Source organism: Electrophorus electricus, chromosome 21 (assembly GCF_013358815.1).
Source record: "Electrophorus electricus isolate fEleEle1 chromosome 21, fEleEle1.pri, whole genome shotgun sequence".
NCBI lineage: Eukaryota > Metazoa > Chordata > Actinopteri > Gymnotiformes > Gymnotidae > Electrophorus > Electrophorus electricus.
The window spans coordinates 7,528,222-7,545,567 of record NC_049555.1 but is presented as its reverse complement, the minus strand read 5'-3'; the positions used below and the strand labels follow the sequence as shown (position 1 = coordinate 7,545,567).

The window sequence follows — 17,346 nt, the reverse complement described above, 5'->3', positions numbered from 1 at the left end:
ATATGTATGAGGGAATACATTACATGAGGTTAAAATAACTGAGGTATTCTCGTTGTTAATTTCGTATGTTTGTTATGAGAAGAGAGGAGTGCTATTCTTTGAATGTCATTTTATTATAAAATCAATGTAAACATGTAATAAAATTAACAATTTAATAATATTAAATGTAAGTGCAAATCAAACATTTTGAAAAACAGCTCAGACCACAATTTATTGCTTCTATGTCATTTAATCACACCTTGCACTTAAATATTTTAATATTATTTGATTAAATGTGTGATTAAATTTCTCAGTTTGAACCCTCCAAATACCCCCTTAATCGGTAGTCCTGTATGTTTTAACTGAAGTACGTACCTGCGTACTCAGATTCAAGTAAATATGGTTTCATTTCTCAGGTCAGTACAGAAAATTAATTGTGCTCATCTCCTAGATGTGTACATGAGAAGTGTACTTCACTTTTGAGAACTGTACATTAGCTACTGTATTCACAAATGCAAGGAACGCTTTGCATTGTGAAAGCATGCTTACAGCTCTTGATCAAAAATGAAACGGCTTGGAGAACTTTCTACTTACGCAGCTAGAATTCAACAAGTCTACATGGTAAGGCAGCAAAAGAACATAAAAAGTAAAATCTAGAAACTTAAAAAAAAAGCTTCATGCAATCACTATCAACTTCTCATCTTCAGTTTAGTCTCACATAATCTCTCATGTTCTGTTTTTACAATATAAAATATGCAAATATATGCCTGTACAGTTGTCTAGTCCGTGGGGTTAGTGTTGAAAACACAGCTTGTGGTCTTAACGGCCTGTGAGAAGGCCGACGAGTCCAGCTCTCTCAGAGCACTGTGAGGTCGTGGCAGGACTTGGACTTCTGTCTGAAGGCCATCTTCTTGTTCTTTCTGGCAACCATACGGCCCAGGAAGCGCTTGGCCTTTTTACTGATGCTCTCGCGACGTTTGCAACTGGCCATGCGCCGGGCGTTCTCCTCCCTGCTGTCTCTGCGCAGACGGATCTGCCTCACGATGCCCTCGAAGAGAGTGCGCACATTGTGGTGCAACGACGCTGATGTCTCGATGAACTTGCAGTCGAACACAACTGCGCAGGCACTGCCCTCTGCAGGAAGGGGCAAGGGGGGGGGGTGGATATGTGGACAGGAGGTGGGGGAGGGTGGGGTGGGAGTATAATGGAGAATCACAAGCACAGGTTAGAAGTAGTTCTGTGGATTTGAGGGACATTGGTATGTCATCTCTGACCAATCTCCAGGGAGAAGGTGAGGCCATGTTTATTTAGCATTTGAGTCTGCATCAATCACCCAAGGACAGTTACATAACACCAGCAGCTTTCAATTCAGCTGCTTGCAGGGGTGTCACATAGGGGCCTGTCTTCTCAAACGCCTGGTATAACGAGGGGGGTACCACTCACCATCTACTGACACTTCTCTTGAGCGCACCAGGTCAGTCTTGTTTCCCACCAGGATGATTGGGATATTCTCCGACTGTCGCGCCCGGCGAAGCTGGATGCGCAGTTCCGAAGCTTTCTCGAAGCTGGACTTGTCTGTCACCGAGTACACAATGATGTAGGCATCACCCATCCGCATGCACTGATCCTGCAGCCACTGGCTGTTGTCCTGTAGAATGGAACGCAGTTAATACATAACGTGCAATATGCAGCGTGGTGTCTGTGGTTTTAGGCAGTTATTATCAGCAAAGGTGATTCACTCACCTGTTCCCATATATCGTACAAAAGGAGATTTGCCTCTTCTTCATCGACGATGATTGATCTGTCATATGTGTTTCCTGAGGGGAAAATGGAAGAAAAAGTTAACATTATCCTGAAGTATTGCAATATTAGTTTTCAGCATCACTTCCACTAGACAGTAGGATTATGACAAAACATCTGTCATATGTCTAAAGGTTGCCTTTAGAGCCATTGCACTAGTCTTGTATACCCACTATGTCTTTTGACAGAGCAGTGGCAGTCAGTCTCTTTTTGGGTAATGGATGAAATTGTGGCTGGCTGGAAATAGTAGTAATCAATATGCCTTTGCCGGTGCTCCCTTATAAAACCAGATTGCGAGGTCCTAGTTTTAGCTTAATCCGGCATCCTTGGAATACACTACTTTCTTTGATAAAATGTTTATCTGGTAACAACAAAGTGCCTATTTTGGCACTAAGACTTTACCTGTCTCCTCAGAGTCATGACTGTCCTCAACTCCACCGAATATCCTCGCCAAACTGGACTTCCCCACGCCGTGCTCACCGAGGAGGACAACCTTGTAGATGTGTCCATCGGAGTCACTCCCGGAGGAGATGACGGAGTCGGATGAATCAGACATGCAGCTGTCGCGGTGCTGCTCCCCGGGTCCGTAGGAGGTGCAGCGCACAAGGTTGGAGAGCTCACCACTCTGCGCCGAGGGCATGGTGGAGCGGAGCTCGCGGTCATCCACTGGCATGCTCCTCCGGTGTAAACTCTGCAGGTTGAAGGGGGGAAAGGGTACACTTCCTCTCCTTTTGTCCATGTTCTGCAACTTGTCACCTTTGTTCAAAGTCATGATTCCAAACCTGTCTGCGTAATACAAGCAGTTTGTTAAAAATATTTTTGTCCCACTAAGTAGACAACCTGTATCATTAACCTACATTATATACTTATTTATTGATTCAGTTCTGACATATCCTTATCCCAGCTGACAATATCTCTAAACCTATCTTTTTCTTTCTTTCTTTTTTTTAAACAGATAAATGCAAAACCTGCCTATTTAAAATAGATAAACCTACATGTAAATTTGTCCAGTGTCTTCTTTCCGGTCTCTGAACTCCAATGGTCAAGAAAAATCCGTTTGGTTATAGCTCCTTCCGTTGCTCTTGGACAGTGCGGTTCGCTTATGATCAGAGATGAGACGGAGCCCCTTATTTATCCGCTGCTGGAGTCGCTGACGTCGACACGAGGCAGGGCTTGCCTCGGAGAATCACGTCTCTCCTAATAGTAGTAACATCACTCCGCGCGCACCCGCGCGCGCTTCGGGAGGGGGAGGCAAGCGCCCGACGGAGGGGATCTCCCGCCTCCCCCGGTACTCCGCGGCTAATGCTGATGTAACGGTTTTTGGTTACACAGTCCGTGAGCCGGAGGTGTACGTTTGGTGCTGGTAACTTTTATTAATCCCATTCACATCTCTAGCACGCTACACAACTCGTGAATAACGAAATATGACGAAATTTCAGCGTAGAAGCTCCCGCTTAGCCATCGCAGTCACGTAGTTTGACGTAGAAATAATTATTGAAAGCCACATTTAATCAGGAATGCTTATTTCAGGCAAATATGCCATTCGATATAGGCGTTTTAATCGAGGCCACGTGATGTCCATCGTGGTGGCATGTGCTGTAACGCCCGGCGGTTCAACAGCATGGGTGCACCGTGACTCCTTCATTCAGCTTTAGGGTCAAGATGACTACACGTGGAAACACGTGCGTGCCTACACGCAGACATGAGCCGAGCTCGCCATCTGCTGCTGAATGTGAGTGCCGCAATCGGGTGACTTGGTGGCCGGTGATAAGAAGGCGAAGTACCGGTTTCCGGTTTAGATTTCATTTTCCTTTCGTGTCTGAATTTAGTTCACTCATACGTTTACGTGTAAACACAGCGATTGTTCTATTATTTGCAACAGTCAGTCTACAGACATCCAAAGACTCATTTCTTTCTGCAGTGTAAATATTCTGGTTGAGACCAGTGGCAGCGTCTTCACCGTTTGTATTGACATTTTCGGATGTGTGTGACATAGTAAGCACATCAATACATACTATTAAAATAATATTTTAAAAATACTCTTTAACAGTACAAACATAAGCTAACTTGAAGAGTGACTCTTACTTTTGAATAGTTTTGACTGGCCTTAGTCATTAAAAAAAAAGGGAGCTATAGCTATAGAGGCTTGTTTTTCAGCCTTTTAAAAAAATTATGATCTAAAGTGTTACGATGAGCTGTAAGTTACACTTATTTGGGGTTATTGTTCATTTATTTGGGTCTCAGGTGGCCCTTGGGCTCTGATAAAAGCCATTTGTGTCATCCACTTCCTGTTGCCATTTTCTCTCCGAAGAGAACATTTACCGGTATTGCCGAGGAGGATCCACATGCTTTGTTTTGATAAATGACACCTGCATCCTGTTTTTTCTGGCAGGACCCGGAAATGTACTGTTTTATGCAATCTTGGAAGAACATTGAGGAGCTGTAGGCAACATCGGATGAAGTAAAGAGCCTATGGTGGTGTTTATGAGGGTTAGATTTACTCTCTTTCTCTCTTTCCGTGACAAATATTCACAGATGAGCGTTTACCTCTGTCCTGTCCTTACAACGTGCTTCTCTTAGCCGAGGTGACTCACTGCTGGCGCCAAGAGTGCAGATCTCTCTGTTCTGTGCTGTCATTAGCATAGCCAGTGGAGAAGTGACTGTGTACTGACATCTGTGCTGGTTATTAGCAGTGCTAAAACAAGGATGAGCTGTGCTGTTTAAAACCCTTAAGAGGAAGAGGCCCACTGTCTGAAGAAGGAAAATTGAGACAATGATAGCTCAAAACAAGGCAGTGGTTAAGGTACTTGACTTATAATCCAAGGGTTACTGGTTCAAGCCCCACTGCTGCAAAGTTGCCACTGTTGGGCCCCTGTGCAAGACCCATAACCACCCCCAATTGCTCAAGTTCTACTCAGTCATAATTGTAAGTCGCTTTGGATAAAAGTGTCAGCTAAATGCCTGAAATGAAATGAAATGAAATAGCCCCAGGATGCTTGTTTATACAAATATTTTGTAACGCAAAATCAAAAGGCAACCTCGTGTGGACACTGGTAATAAATTACATGTTGCTGCATTATTGCTACAATAATACAATGGGCTGAATCTGGTAATCATGTGGATTGTGTTCTTCTAAATCTGGTGACCATAGGAATTCTGTTGTTCTGAATCTGGTGTTCATAGAAGACTGTTTAGAAGCATAAAAAAACTGCAGCCATAATATTTTATATTTTGTTTGTGGATTGTTAAGCACAGAATGTTTTGTGCTCGATATCCTTAAACAATTATTTGCTGTTACATGGTTTTACATAAGTATTAAGTATTAAGAAGTAAACCAAACTATAAAGCAAAAAGGCTGAGTTAATAAAACTCAGAAATAGATTGCAATAGCAGTTTCAGTTGGAATGCTAATTTAGGCCTACTTTCCTATGTACCAACCTTTTTACATCAACACTATCAAGAGATCGTCTGCTGAGCCAAACACATGCCTCGTTTTGTGGAGATTACTGCACATCTTAGTTAAAGAAGTCCTGTGCTTAGTTAAAGGGTGGTTAACAGCTGTTTATTTGCAATGCGGTGGTGATGTTTTAACTGGAAACAAAAATAAAGACCATATTGCCCACACTTGCAGGTAAAGACCATCATCCAATTTTATGGACAAAAAAAGGGAGGCTATATTGGAAAAGTGTTCTATTACAAGTTGGTGGAATTGTATCTTTCATGCATGTTTAATGCTTTTCAAAGAAGGCTACAGTCTTGGAAAAAGTAGCAAATGAAAGCACAGGAGACGTCCATCTCACAATCTCCTGATTGTGATCATCTGAAAATGAACATCTCACTATCTCTGGTTCAGCAATAAAGGTTAATTAGCAATGTGAGAATATAAAAGTGTGTGAAGCGGTACTTGTGTTTTGTGTTTCAACTATCATTTACCAACATGTAGAGGACCTTGTTTTTTATCTACTCGTCGGAAGGGTTTATGTAAGCCAACTTTAACTTTCTGACTGTGTTCTGAACTCTTATTATCTAAGAACCAATAAGTCAGAAAATTACATTTTTACCTAAATAATCTTATTATTAAGTCGTTCCGAACTTATACAGAAAATAAAGTTATACAAATAAAGAGCCATGGCATTTTATGTTATCATGCCTTCACACAGCTGTCCAATAGGGGTTGCTAAAAACTCCGAGAAAACCACACGATTAGATGATGCAATGCTTTTTACATCTAAAATTACAAATGAAAAATTATGCATTCACATCATTACTGATACCATATATGTAGCAAAACGATTAGCAATATTTTTACGAGAATAATACAGTGACGTTCTATTTTCTTTGTAGATTTCAATGGTAATGTAAGAACATTTAATGTAGTTTCATTTAAGGTAAATTACTGGTTTAAAAAGACTCATAGCAGAGGATGGTTTCGATCCATCGACCTCTGGGTTATGGGCCCAGCACGCTTCCGCTGCGCCACTCTGCTACACCATGGTACGTCTGATGATCAATATTATTAGGTCTACAACAAAAAAAAAAATTTTTTTTTTGTCGCTAATTTTAAGTCCTTGTTTCGGTTCAATGTATTCCTTTCCTAATTCTGATAACCTTAAAGCTAACGTATATGTACAGATACGTACAGATAGCGTAGCTAGGACGCTCAACGACTAACACATTAGCTGGCAGCTAGGAGCGCTTCAACGTAAACCTGCAGATCTTAGGTAACAGTAATGTAATAATACAACAGGTAGAACATGATGTTAGTAACACAAAAGTCGAGGAGTTTGAGTCCCAGAGTACACCCACCGTTATATTGATAAATATGTCCCTCTGGATAAGAGCATCTACCAAATATTGTAAATGTCAGATTATTGTTTATTATTACTATTGTATAAGCACTATAGATAAGTATTAAATGATTCACATAGATAATGGTTCATCTCTATAAAGTATATTCTCTGGAGCCTGCATCAGCAGAGAATGATGACTGACACATTCCCTTACATCACACTGTAATGAAGCTTCTCAGACATTATTGACAATATTTTCTGTTACTCTTGACAAACACTGAAGCAAAACTGACAAACACCTTTAAGCAAGTGTAATCATGCCTTAAAGACAGTTGGTTGAATCGTAGGTTTTCTTAAGTTTGTTGGATGCTGTTGTTGGATGTTTGTTCAGTGGAACAAAATATTTGCATCAGGAAAACTACTACAAAGGCAGACAGAAAATGCTTTCCTCGCATATAGCTGAATGTGCAGCTTGACAAATGTGTAAGCCAGCAGCAGAGCAGAAAGGTAACGGCGCTGCGTAAAGTTCCTCCACGTTTCATTCCACTGAATGGGTGAGGTCATGCAGGTCTTGTGGACAGGCACTGGTTCACCACCTCCAGCAGCTGTGAGTTCTCCAGTGCTGCTGCCACCCTTTCTTTATCTGCCAGCTGCTTGTTAACTGAGGAGCAATGGGGTGATGGAGAGGGATGGGGTAGAGATGGGGGTCGACGGGGTGGAGATGGGGTAGAGATGGAGGAGGATGGGGTAGAGATGGGGTAGAGATGGAGGAGGATGGGGTAGAGATGGGGTAGAGATGGAGGAGGATGGGGTAGAGATGGGGGTTGACGGGGTGAAGATGGGGTAGAGATGGAGGAGGATGGGGTAGAGATGGAGGAGGATGGGGTAGAGATGGGGTCGACGGGGTGAAGATGGGGTAGAGATGGAGGAGGATGGGGTAGAGATGGGGGTCGACGGGGTGGAGATGGGGAGGATGGGGTAGATATGGGGTAGAGATGGGGGTCGACGGGGTGGAGATGGGGTAGAGATGGAGGAGGATGGGGTAGAGATGGGGTAGAGATGGGGAGGATGGGGTAGAGATGGAGGAGGATGGGGTAGAGATGGGGGTCGACGGGGTGGAGATGGGGTAGAGATGGAGGAGGATGGGGTAGAGATGGGGTCGACAGGGTGGAGATGGGGTAGAGATGGAGGAGGATGGGGTAGAGATGGGGAGGATGGGGTAGAGATGGGAAGCGAAAACACAGTTACAAGGTGGCCCACACTGAAAGGTAATTAGTAAGCACTAAATGCTATTTAGTCATTTAGTTAGTGGTAAATGACTAAATAGCATTCACAAACTCACTTTAATTCTTTACCACTGAATCATTATTATGAATATACAATTTAAAGAGCCAATAATTACAAATAATTAAAGGCATATAGTTCTGTTAACTTGCTCAATCAACATGTTAATATTAAAATTCACAATACATACAGAGCCACAACGACTTAAAGTTACATAAGAATGATGAGGCAGTAACAGCTTACCTGCATCTTCTGAAACATGTGTACCCGGAGTGATATGAACATCTATCTGTATGCACAGACAACACATGAAGAAACCGATAAGACCAAAATAACACAACCAACAAAGAAAAAGACTGGTCACAAAACACACCTTAAACCTGGCCGGCAATGAACGCAGCAGTTTTACTTTGACTGACAGCCCTATGAGAGTAGCCATGCTGCAGTGAGGAATCGTTGGGGTGAACTCTACCGAGACCGTGCTCTCCTCGTCATTCACCTGAGCAGCAGCAGAAGGGAAAAAAAACAAAAAAAAACAGATGTGCAACAAGACACTTGTCTTTTTGTAAAGTACACATTGGCCATAAAACAACTACGTGCCACAAAGTTCAGCAAACAGAAACTCACTTTCACGCGCACTTGTTCCACAACGTTCAACTCCTCGAGCGACAGAGGATGCTCGGGGTCACTGATGGACCTAATGAGATGTGATCCTATGGTTAAGGTGTGAAATGCTCTTACGTGAACTAGATAAACTATTAACCCCGGTCTTGATTTCCCCATAATGTAACTACTACTTGTTTCATAAGTTATATTCTGTTGTATAAAATATAAATATGGCTTAGGGTGCCTTGACGTTTCTTTAGAAATGCCTCGTAACAGCACGGAAGCACACCTAGACCAAAATAGTTAGCTAGCTGTAGTTTGGAGTCAAAAGGATATCAAATATCTCCCTGTCGTCAATGGGATCGGCAACGTCCTCATCCTCTTCGCTTGCCGTAAGGAGTCTTTCCCCAGTTCGCTGAAAAATCAAAGGATTGGCGTTTTCTAAACGTGCTCCCCCCGACATCCTGAAAGGTGGGTGCAGTCAGCCACACTATAGCCCCCACTAACGCTAACTAGCTCAGTTAACTAATGTATTAAGCCCAAACTGTAGCTATCTAGTTAGCCATCTTGCTCATGTCCTCTGCTAAAATCGTGCTTTATGAACGCTGTGCAGATAAATAACTAAACTCTACAAAACGCAACACTATTATGAAAAGCCCTAGCAGTTGGATAAGAATAACAACGCGGAAAAAGGTCCGCACATCAAGGGACGTGAAGCAAACTTGGGACCACAAGCACTATGCAGGATGTTTTATAATATTCAAAATAAAAGCCTCAGAACGGCGGGCACGGGTAAATGGCTTCCGGCGGTTACGAGCGTAAAACCATCGTCGGCTGGCCCATGACAAGGTGAGGACGCAAGTGTACCGTAGACTGTAGCCTATATTAATGCAATTAAGAGATTTTCAATAAGATACAGTTTGGCCCCTGTCAGCGCAGAGCAAAAATAAACAGATAAAGCTCATCTTTTTCCTGCCTAGTTCTAATTTTTTCAGATTTTTTCATTTTTTATTTGTGAACCAGTGTTTAATCTGTTTACTACATTTCCCATGACAAAACAACACAAATATTATTTTTTTAAAACTGTTAGTTAATTTCCTCCTTATCCATTGCAACAAATGACCCAACCCAAAATGAACTTTGGTAATTTATGTTTGATTTATGATCACTTATCCAAACCTAAAATGATTAAATACCATTAATCAGTATTGTTAATGATGACTTGTACAAATTGATAATGAATTACTGTCAAGTATATATAATTTATGGTCACAAAGGCACAATTGCAGACTTGGGAGTGGTAAGCCACACCACTATTTTGTGCAATTCAAAGTTATTATTAATCTTATCACAGTTAGTGGGGGAAACATGCTGAAAGAGGCTGACATGAGTCACTGTTTAAATGTAGCATCCCACCCAAATCTGGGAAAATGTGTGTTTTTTCTACACATTTATTAAGTACCCTAAACATGCGCACACACACACAAACACACACACACACACACACACACACACACACACACACACACACACACACACACACACACACACACACACACACATTGTGTGTGTGGGAGGGGGACCCTTAAAATGGCCCATACCTTTGTACCTTGTATTCAAGAAGAATTTTAAAATTTGCACATTAATCAAAACAATATCAACCACACCTTTACACATTCTTCCATTGTTGGACATGACATGATTAACTTCTTAGCATAGTTTAAAGAAGGAGACCACAGGTATGTCACAGAATAGTGTCCAAACCCATCTGAAAGGTTGTAACATTATAATGAACTGTGAACTTGTCTGTTGACTAAAGGTTTGCCAGATCTGTCAGTGTTTAAAAGGACTGACTGACATATTGCTGTGACTGTGCTGCCCACTCTGTTGTAACCTGAAGAAAGGCATCATTTATTAAGACAAGGGGTTCCTTACACTGACATATTGACACAAGACAAGCTGATACAGATCACAAGTGCCAACATATTCTGACTTTGGTGAAGTGTTTTAACATCATCGGCTGAATAATTAGTAATTAACTGTGTATTGTAGGGGTTATCCATTAGCCCCAGTGCCTCCACCCAGCCTATGATTCCATAAATATGCTTAAAACTGAACTCCTAGCAGTTACAGACAGCTTCACTGACAGGTAAAAAAAAAAAAAAGTATATTATTTTGAGAATTTATAATTATATTATAATCTATAATTTTCACCTATAATGATAATTATAGAAAAGGGTTTTTATTATTATTGTTATATTGAGGCATACATGTCTCTAAAATAATGATTTTGACCAAAAAATGGTTTGTTAAATATGGTAGCTAAGAACAATGCTATACTTGATGAGCATTCAATTTCTCAGTTCAAACAGGCATGTTTATCAAAGAGAGTCGCTGCACTGACAGAATGCCAATATCTTGGATAATACTGGGGTTTATCATAGCATTCAGTTCTTGTGTATCAGGTTAGTAAAGCGTGTTCTTGTGGTGACGTGCAGTAATATGCATTACACTATGACTGTATGTTTATTATTTGCTCTGTACTTTATGTATATTCTTCTTCCATTATCTTCTTTGCTCCTTCACACAACACTTTGAGTGCTTGATGCCATTTTGTTAAGTTTTCATGAATTTTACTTGTAAAAATGCCCATTTGACTTTTAAACCTAAAGGGCATAACATTTTGTGATCATCAATGTTATTTCATCAATGATATTTCTATTGTTATAGAATGCTCACTGTATGTCTTTTCTATTCATCTTTGTGCTAAGGAGTAGTTCAATCTAAGATGTTTTATCTGAGCTACCATAACAAACACCCATTTTCCGTATTTCTAATTCAACTGACAAATCTATTAATTTTACCCAAATGACATTAAACAACTAAAAACATTAGAATGTACAATTTTGGAAATGCACAACTCTTTAAAAAAGTGATGGGAAGGATACGAGTGCTCCAATTTTTATCAGAATTGCCCCTCATCACTGCATTACTGTATTACTGTTGTAGTCCTGTGGTGACTTCCCGTGTATTGTACTCTTTAGGTTCGATTGTAACTTCCTGTAAGGCTTGTCATGAGCGAGCCTCCTGTCTCCCCATACTAAAGGCCGGTCAGGCTGCATCCTCTCTGCACTCCTCCAACTGCTCCTGCACTAAGGGCTTCTCTGGTGATGGCATGGCCTGCCACAACACCAGCTACTGTGGCAGGGCGAGCATTTCCTGCTGCATTGCTGGCTATGCCTGGTCTCCCACGCAGGGGTGCGTGGATATCGATGAGTGCTCAGCCGTTCCGAGTCCATGTGTCTCACCACTGGTGTGCCAGAACACTCCTGGATCGTTCGTGTGTCTGATGCCGCGGGCTTATGCCTCTTTGGCTTCTGACGTGCACCCTGTGCAGGTAGGCTGTGGCAGAGAGGTGTGTGACCCGGGCCAGGACTGCATCACGTTTGGCGGAGCCCCACGCTGTGCTGATCCATGCCAGCACTACACTATCCTGGAAGACCCCTGGCGCTCCACGGACTTCAAGACCAGTGGTACCGTGCACTGTGACATGGGCACCAACTGGCAGGGATGGTACAGGATGTACCTTGGTAATGCCAGTGTCCAGATGCCTGAGAGGTGTATCCAGCCCTGGACATGTGGCACAGAAGCTCCTCTCTGGCTTAAGACACGCCACCCAAGTGAGTCAGATGGCGTGGTGCAAGCTAGCGTTTGCGGGAGCTGGTTGGAGGGCTGCTGTAACTTTGAGTTCCCCATACACGTCAAGGCCTGTCCTGGAAACTACTACATCTACAAGTTTGTCAAACCACCTCTGTGCTATCTGGCCTATGCTGCAGGTGAGGTACTTACTGACTGGATCTGGATGAGAATTATGAAGTTCTAGAGGTTTGAAAACTCTTTCCTTTAAACCAAAGCAAGGGTGCTGTGTCCTTGAGCAATAAGTTTCTCAAAACCCAACTCTGAAATGATAAATGATAAAAAGAAGATAAAATTTCCACCTGAAAGTTGTGTGTGCTCACCAAGATCTTGCTTGTCTCTTTGGTTAGATGCTAACACAGTGGTGTGTGACACCTGTGGAAAGGGCTCGTCCTGTGTTAGTGCAGACAGGGTCACCTGGAAGTGTCAGACTCCAGGTGAGTGCTTAACAGCTCCTTTAACTCCTAACACTGTTGGAATATAAACACCACAGGGTAACTAATAACTACCTATTGTCAAGATGCGTACTTCATAGAAAACATAATTTATATATCCACCAACACATTTAAATCTTTCATATAAATCTTTCAGACATGTTTAAATTGAGCTTTGCTCTGTCTAGATAACAACTAAACAACTCACCAGCTATTCAGAATTCCTCATTGTAAATTAATATTAGCCCTAGAATTTATATTGACTTTAATAAAAGAGCAAGTAGCTGGAAATACAATGATGTAGCAGTCCTATGCTAGTCTATGGGCTGAAAAGCAGCCTTACAATACCTTCATGTCAAAATATAATTCACCTGTGTACTTGTGTACTCCGCACCTCTCGGATCCCAGACCCTGTCCGTCTGTCTGGAGGCACCAACAGATGTGAGGGCCGCGTGGAGCTGTACCATGATGGGGTCTGGGGCACAGTGTGTGACGACTTGTGGGACATGAACGATGCCCAGGTGGTTTGCAGACAGCTGGGCTGCGGTAAGGCTGTGGATGCCCTGTCGGGGGCGTACTTCGGAGAGGGCACTGGACCCATCTGGCTGGATGACGCTCAGTGCATTGGCACCGAGTCCTATCTGGTGGAGTGCCAACACAGCGGCTTCGAGAACCACAACTGTGCGCACCATGAGGATGCTGGAGTGGTGTGTGCAGGTAGTCAGCATATAATAACAACACAACAACAACAATAATAATAATATGGTTTTATATAGAACCCTTTTTTAAAACCAAGTTTCTAAACTGTGTTACAGGGTGATTTAACCAGAATGAAATATTTACTTATAATTAAACTGAAATACAAATGGAAAAACAGACCGATAAATGAAATACAATAAAATTGGACAAAATTTAACAATAAGATAAAGTGATAGAATAATATCAACAAACAAAAAAAGAGAAACCTTATGGTAGTAATAAAACTGAAAATAAGAGATCAGTAAGGGGAAATTGGCTTTGTCAAAGCCCCAGAGTACCCGTGCACTTGGTCAAATTATGAATGATATTATGATTTTCCATAACCTGTCCATACACATATAGATACTATATCATCTTTAGAGTCTAATAGCATAGCAAACGGAATAATAAAAGAAAATGAAAATTGAAATAATATCCGTATTTAAAAACATTGTTTAACCTTTTTTTTCCCTATAGATACTGTACATCTTTATACATATTGCTGTCATTGTCAGCAACACTGTGTTAGTTACTGTATAAATGTATACAAATGTATACATACTAAGGACAAACTTAACCAGGTATTCTCAGAAACCTGATGAAACTGTGTTAATAGCCCCTGCCCTGTGCCCTATGCCCTTTCAGAGTCAGCTCTGGCTCCTGAGCTGATTTGCACCAGCACCCGAATGCTAGTGGGTGTGTCAACCATATACACAGGCTTCCAGGTCCTCAATGGAACTTCGGGTCACCTGGCAGACCCCTCCTGCATGTCCCAGAGGCAGGCCAATGGGACCGTGTGGTATGAGGTGCAGAGACGAGCAGGCTTGTGTGGGAACGTGATGAAGGTGAAGTGCTCTCTTTCCTTTCTGCCCTTAAAGTGAGCGGCACTCTGCGCCAGGCCTGAGGCTCCCATGCCCTGCATTTCGCCTGCGTCTAACCCACATGAGTCAGCTCATGGAGGGCTTGCTCATGTCCTGGGGAGCTGAATCACGTAGTGCAGAGAAAGAGAATCACCAGGAACGCAGGACCTTGCGGGGTCCCCAGGCCTGGGGCTGAGAATCACACTGAAAACCTTTGCGTGTGCACACTGAAACACTCAAACACCTTTTGTAGACACTACAGTATGCGAGTACTTTCATAACTATGGGATTTGTTTTTTTTTTTTTCTTTCCTCCGTTCCAAAGAAAATGAGGATGTGCCAGGAGGACTGTAGTGATTTTACACTGTTCCACGACATCGTTCTGTTACTACTGATTTGTTTTTTCTCACGTCTTGTTGTGTTCTTTCCCCAATGAATATGCAGACCAACAAGACCCATGCTGTCTTCTCCAACACCTTGTTCCTGTACCCTGTGAACACGGATGTGTTTTCTCTGCCCTCGGCCTTTCCCTTCTCCTGTGTTTACCCTCTGGATTCTCTCACCAGCATGGACCTAGGAGTGAGACCCTACCTGTCGTATGTACACTTCCTGCAAAAAAGAACAGAGAGACAGGGCTCAATTTAAACCTTTTATTTAACCTTTCAGATGTTTCCCATATTCAAAATGAGTAATTTATTAATCTATTTTATACATTAAACCATGTAACATGTATATAGTCTCTCTTGAATGCAATTCCTTAAGATCTGGCATGGCATCTGTTTCGCTCTGTGCCACGCAGGATGCAGGAGATGGGTCTGGTTGGTATCGGTCCCAGCGCACAAGCCTCCATGGTCCTGTATGAGGATGCTAACTTCACTGACGCTTACCCGAGTGGGACTGTAAATCTGCCAGTCGGCACGCCACTGTATGTGGGTGTAAGGGTGGAGGAGGTGGAGACAAACTTCGTTGTGGCCTTGGAGGAGTGCTACATGACAGACAGTCCTAGTGCTGATAACCCTGAGAGATATGTCCTCATTCAGAACCGGTGAGACCTCTTGCCAAAAGAGTGAAGATCTGGGTCTGTTTTCTGTGCTTTCTGTACATTACACCACCATATAAAATTACAGACTCTGGTAGTTAAGTGCTATGATCTGTAGTAATAATACATATGGAATTTCTAGGAATTCCCTGAATAATTCCCATGAATAAGGTGTGTGTGCGTATGTGTGTGTGTGTGTGTGTGTGTGTGTGTGTGTGTCTTCACCATGAGCCCAACTGGAAACAAATAATCATTGTATGAGTTAATTCAGCACTAAAGATATTCATTACCTTTTTGCTGTACTATGGTTTGCATTTTATAACAGAACATACTTATATCTGCATATAGAACTCTGAAATAAGCTGTCATTAATGTTAGATTTAGTGAACAGGAATAGCACCATGTGTGTATGTATGTCTATGAAGCAAACTACCAACCTTCACTTAATTCATGGCCTTGCATCATCTAATCGCATGTAATTATGTTATTCAAGTAGAAACATACAATAGTGTATTTCTCTCTCTCTCTCTCTCTCTCTCTCTCTCTCTCTCTCTCTCTCACTCTCTCACCCAATCTCAGTTGTCCCAGTGATCCACGTGATGTGACAATACTTGAGAATGGTGTTTCTCTCAATGCACGCTTCATTGCTCTGCTCTTCCTGTATCACGGAAACTACAGAGACATATTCCTCCACTGCCGCGTGAACCTGTGTGACCAGTCCACAGAGTCCTGCACTGCGGTACGTTCACACACTTCACTCAAAGCACATGTCTTCCTGGACTGCAGCTCAGAGACAAGAGAAAGGATGTGTTAGAGTTTTTAGATACAACTGTGCCACCAATAAACCATCAGGTATAATCTAAACAATAAAAAGTCAGGTGTACTCTCAACAATAAAAAGTCAGGTGTACTCTCAACAACAAACAGTCAGGTGTACTCTAAAGAGTAAAACATTGTTTACCATAAACAATAAACCATTGGGTGTATTCTAAATAATAATCACACCTTTGTCTCCTGTGCCAATTGCATTATGTCCTGTCCTCTCTCTCTCTCTCTTCACAGAAATGTCTGACCAGAATGTCTCGGTCCATCTCCAACCACAAATCTCTCACTATTGGACCAATCACCTGTAAGTCAAATAAACAGAGTGAGTGATTGAGTAAATGAGTTACAAGCCAGGTGCATAAAGTGCTCAGACTGAAAACGTATTCCACTGAAAGGTGAAATATACACATTTTCAATACAAAAAAAATTTTTGACAGTGGATTATATGAAGCTATTTGTTGTCTTTTTTTCAGGGAGCAAAGGCAGGCAGTAACATGGTTCACAATAGATTCTGCAACAAAAAAAACAACAAAAAAAACAACTGCATTTAGATTTTCACCTTTTAAGCAATCAAATCATGCTAAGACTTTTGATCAAAGTCAGGGACACATTTTTGAGAGTTCGGTCTGCTCTAACCCAAGGCCTTGATTATTAGCACACAAGCTGACCTTTGTGTAGGAGTAGGGATGTCACTAATCTGTGCAATGGACCTTCAGTAATGGATCTAAATCATCATTTTTAAGAACACTGATTCTAGTCCAGCCGTTGTGCTATTAATATTACTCCACACTTTTTAACATAATAAAGCATTATAAACCTGACCCATGTTTCTGTATTTAACTTTGTGTGCCTTAGCAACTGTTGTCAGCTCACAAAATATTTTTTAAGTCATATATACGTGAAACGTGATGTCTGGTAGTCTGGTTTATTGTGTTCCAGTCTCTTTTTTATTCCCGTGCACGACTCGATGTGGGTGGTGTTTAAAGATGGAGGGTTTTATAGAGCATCACTTCAAAAGAACGCACTTAAAGTTCGTTTACACGATAGTGAAACACTGATGTAAAACAGTCCACGCATACAAATCGTGAGCGTTAAACATAACCTCTAAACTCCCTCGTTTAAGAGCTGTAACGTGGCAGTATTTCTATTCGCCACTAGTAGGAGGCAGATTCAGCAAACGCGCCGAACTAAGATTAGTTAAAGGTTAGTCACAGTACCGCTGTTAAAGAAACGAGTTACTCTTACTTATCTATTCTGTATGTTTTTTGTTATTGTTATATTGAATACTTAAATTTTT

General features: G+C 41.8%; 3 protein-coding genes and 1 non-coding gene across 6 annotated transcripts; 1 reads left to right on the top strand and 3 right to left on the bottom strand.

Annotated features, from left to right (window-relative positions):
• Window positions 1–198: 198 nt before the first annotated feature.
• On the bottom strand, window positions 199–2,881 carry rrad (Ras-related associated with diabetes). Of its 3 annotated transcripts, none has more exons than XM_027007335.2 (5): window positions 2,775–2,881; window positions 2,182–2,565; window positions 1,723–1,796; window positions 1,423–1,627; window positions 199–1,113 (listed from the first exon to the last, which is right to left on the bottom strand). In XM_027007335.2, exons 2-5 carry the CDS (start codon window positions 2,549–2,551, stop codon window positions 836–838), a joined length of 927 nt encoding a protein of 308 aa, XP_026863136.1. In that variant the 5' UTR covers window positions 2,552–2,565; window positions 2,775–2,881; the 3' UTR covers window positions 199–835. The 3 variants fall into 3 exon arrangements, with proteins under 3 accessions (XP_026863136.1, XP_026863134.1, XP_026863135.1); XM_027007333.2 differs by having other exon boundaries at window positions 2,182–2,561; window positions 2,775–2,867; XM_027007334.2 differs by having other exon boundaries at window positions 2,182–2,470; window positions 2,775–2,867.
• Window positions 2,882–6,193: 3,312 nt separating this feature from the next.
• trnam-cau lies at window positions 6,194–6,265 on the bottom strand. Its single transcript has one exon. It is a non-coding gene; the product is annotated as a tRNA-Met (tRNA).
• Window positions 6,266–6,633: 368 nt separating this feature from the next.
• On the bottom strand, window positions 6,634–9,199 carry ciao2b (cytosolic iron-sulfur assembly component 2B). Its single transcript, XM_027007320.2, has 5 exons — window positions 8,796–9,199; window positions 8,481–8,560; window positions 8,227–8,352; window positions 8,097–8,142; window positions 6,634–7,230 (listed from the first exon to the last, which is right to left on the bottom strand). The coding sequence occupies exons 1-5, from the start codon at window positions 8,920–8,922 to the stop codon at window positions 7,130–7,132; spliced, it is 480 nt and encodes a 159-aa protein (XP_026863121.1). The 5' UTR covers window positions 8,923–9,199; the 3' UTR covers window positions 6,634–7,129.
• Window positions 9,200–9,255: 56 nt separating this feature from the next.
• Window positions 9,256–16,817, top strand: LOC113575717 (pancreatic secretory granule membrane major glycoprotein GP2-like). Its single transcript, XM_035520678.1, has 10 exons — window positions 9,256–9,277; window positions 11,504–12,295; window positions 12,506–12,592; window positions 12,998–13,306; window positions 13,973–14,172; window positions 14,631–14,782; window positions 14,986–15,231; window positions 15,805–15,964; window positions 16,287–16,353; window positions 16,523–16,817. Exons 1-10 carry the CDS (start codon window positions 9,256–9,258, stop codon window positions 16,540–16,542), a joined length of 2,055 nt encoding a protein of 684 aa, XP_035376571.1. The 3' UTR covers window positions 16,543–16,817.
• Window positions 16,818–17,346: the final 529 nt, after the last annotated feature.

Excerpts from the sequence above, each read along its gene's own strand:
- rrad (XM_027007333.2), bottom strand. Across the intron at positions 1,797-2,181 it reads TCATGACTCTGAGGAGACAG|GAAACACATATGACAGATCA; the intron begins GTAAAGTCTTAG and ends TTTTCCCCTCAG. Across the intron at positions 1,628-1,722 it reads TGTACGATATATGGGAACAG|GACAACAGCCAGTGGCTGCA; the intron begins GTGAGTGAATCA and ends TCCATTCTACAG.
- ciao2b (XM_027007320.2), bottom strand. The coding sequence starts at position 8,922 with ATGTCGGGGGGAGCACGTTTAGAAAACGCCAATCCTTTGATTTTTCAG. Across the intron at positions 8,143-8,226 it reads CATTGCCGGCCAGGTTTAAG|ATAGATGTTCATATCACTCC; the intron begins GTGTGTTTTGTG and ends CTGTGCATACAG. Across the intron at positions 7,231-8,096 it reads ACATGTTTCAGAAGATGCAG|TTAACAAGCAGCTGGCAGAT; the intron begins GTAAGCTGTTAC and ends ATTGCTCCTCAG.
- LOC113575717 (XM_035520678.1), top strand. The coding sequence starts at position 9,256 with ATGGCTTCCGGCGGTTACGAGC. Across the intron at positions 12,296-12,505 it reads CTATCTGGCCTATGCTGCAG|ATGCTAACACAGTGGTGTGT; the intron begins GTGAGGTACTTA and ends CTCTTTGGTTAG. Across the intron at positions 12,593-12,997 it reads CTGGAAGTGTCAGACTCCAG|ACCCTGTCCGTCTGTCTGGA; the intron begins GTGAGTGCTTAA and ends CTCGGATCCCAG.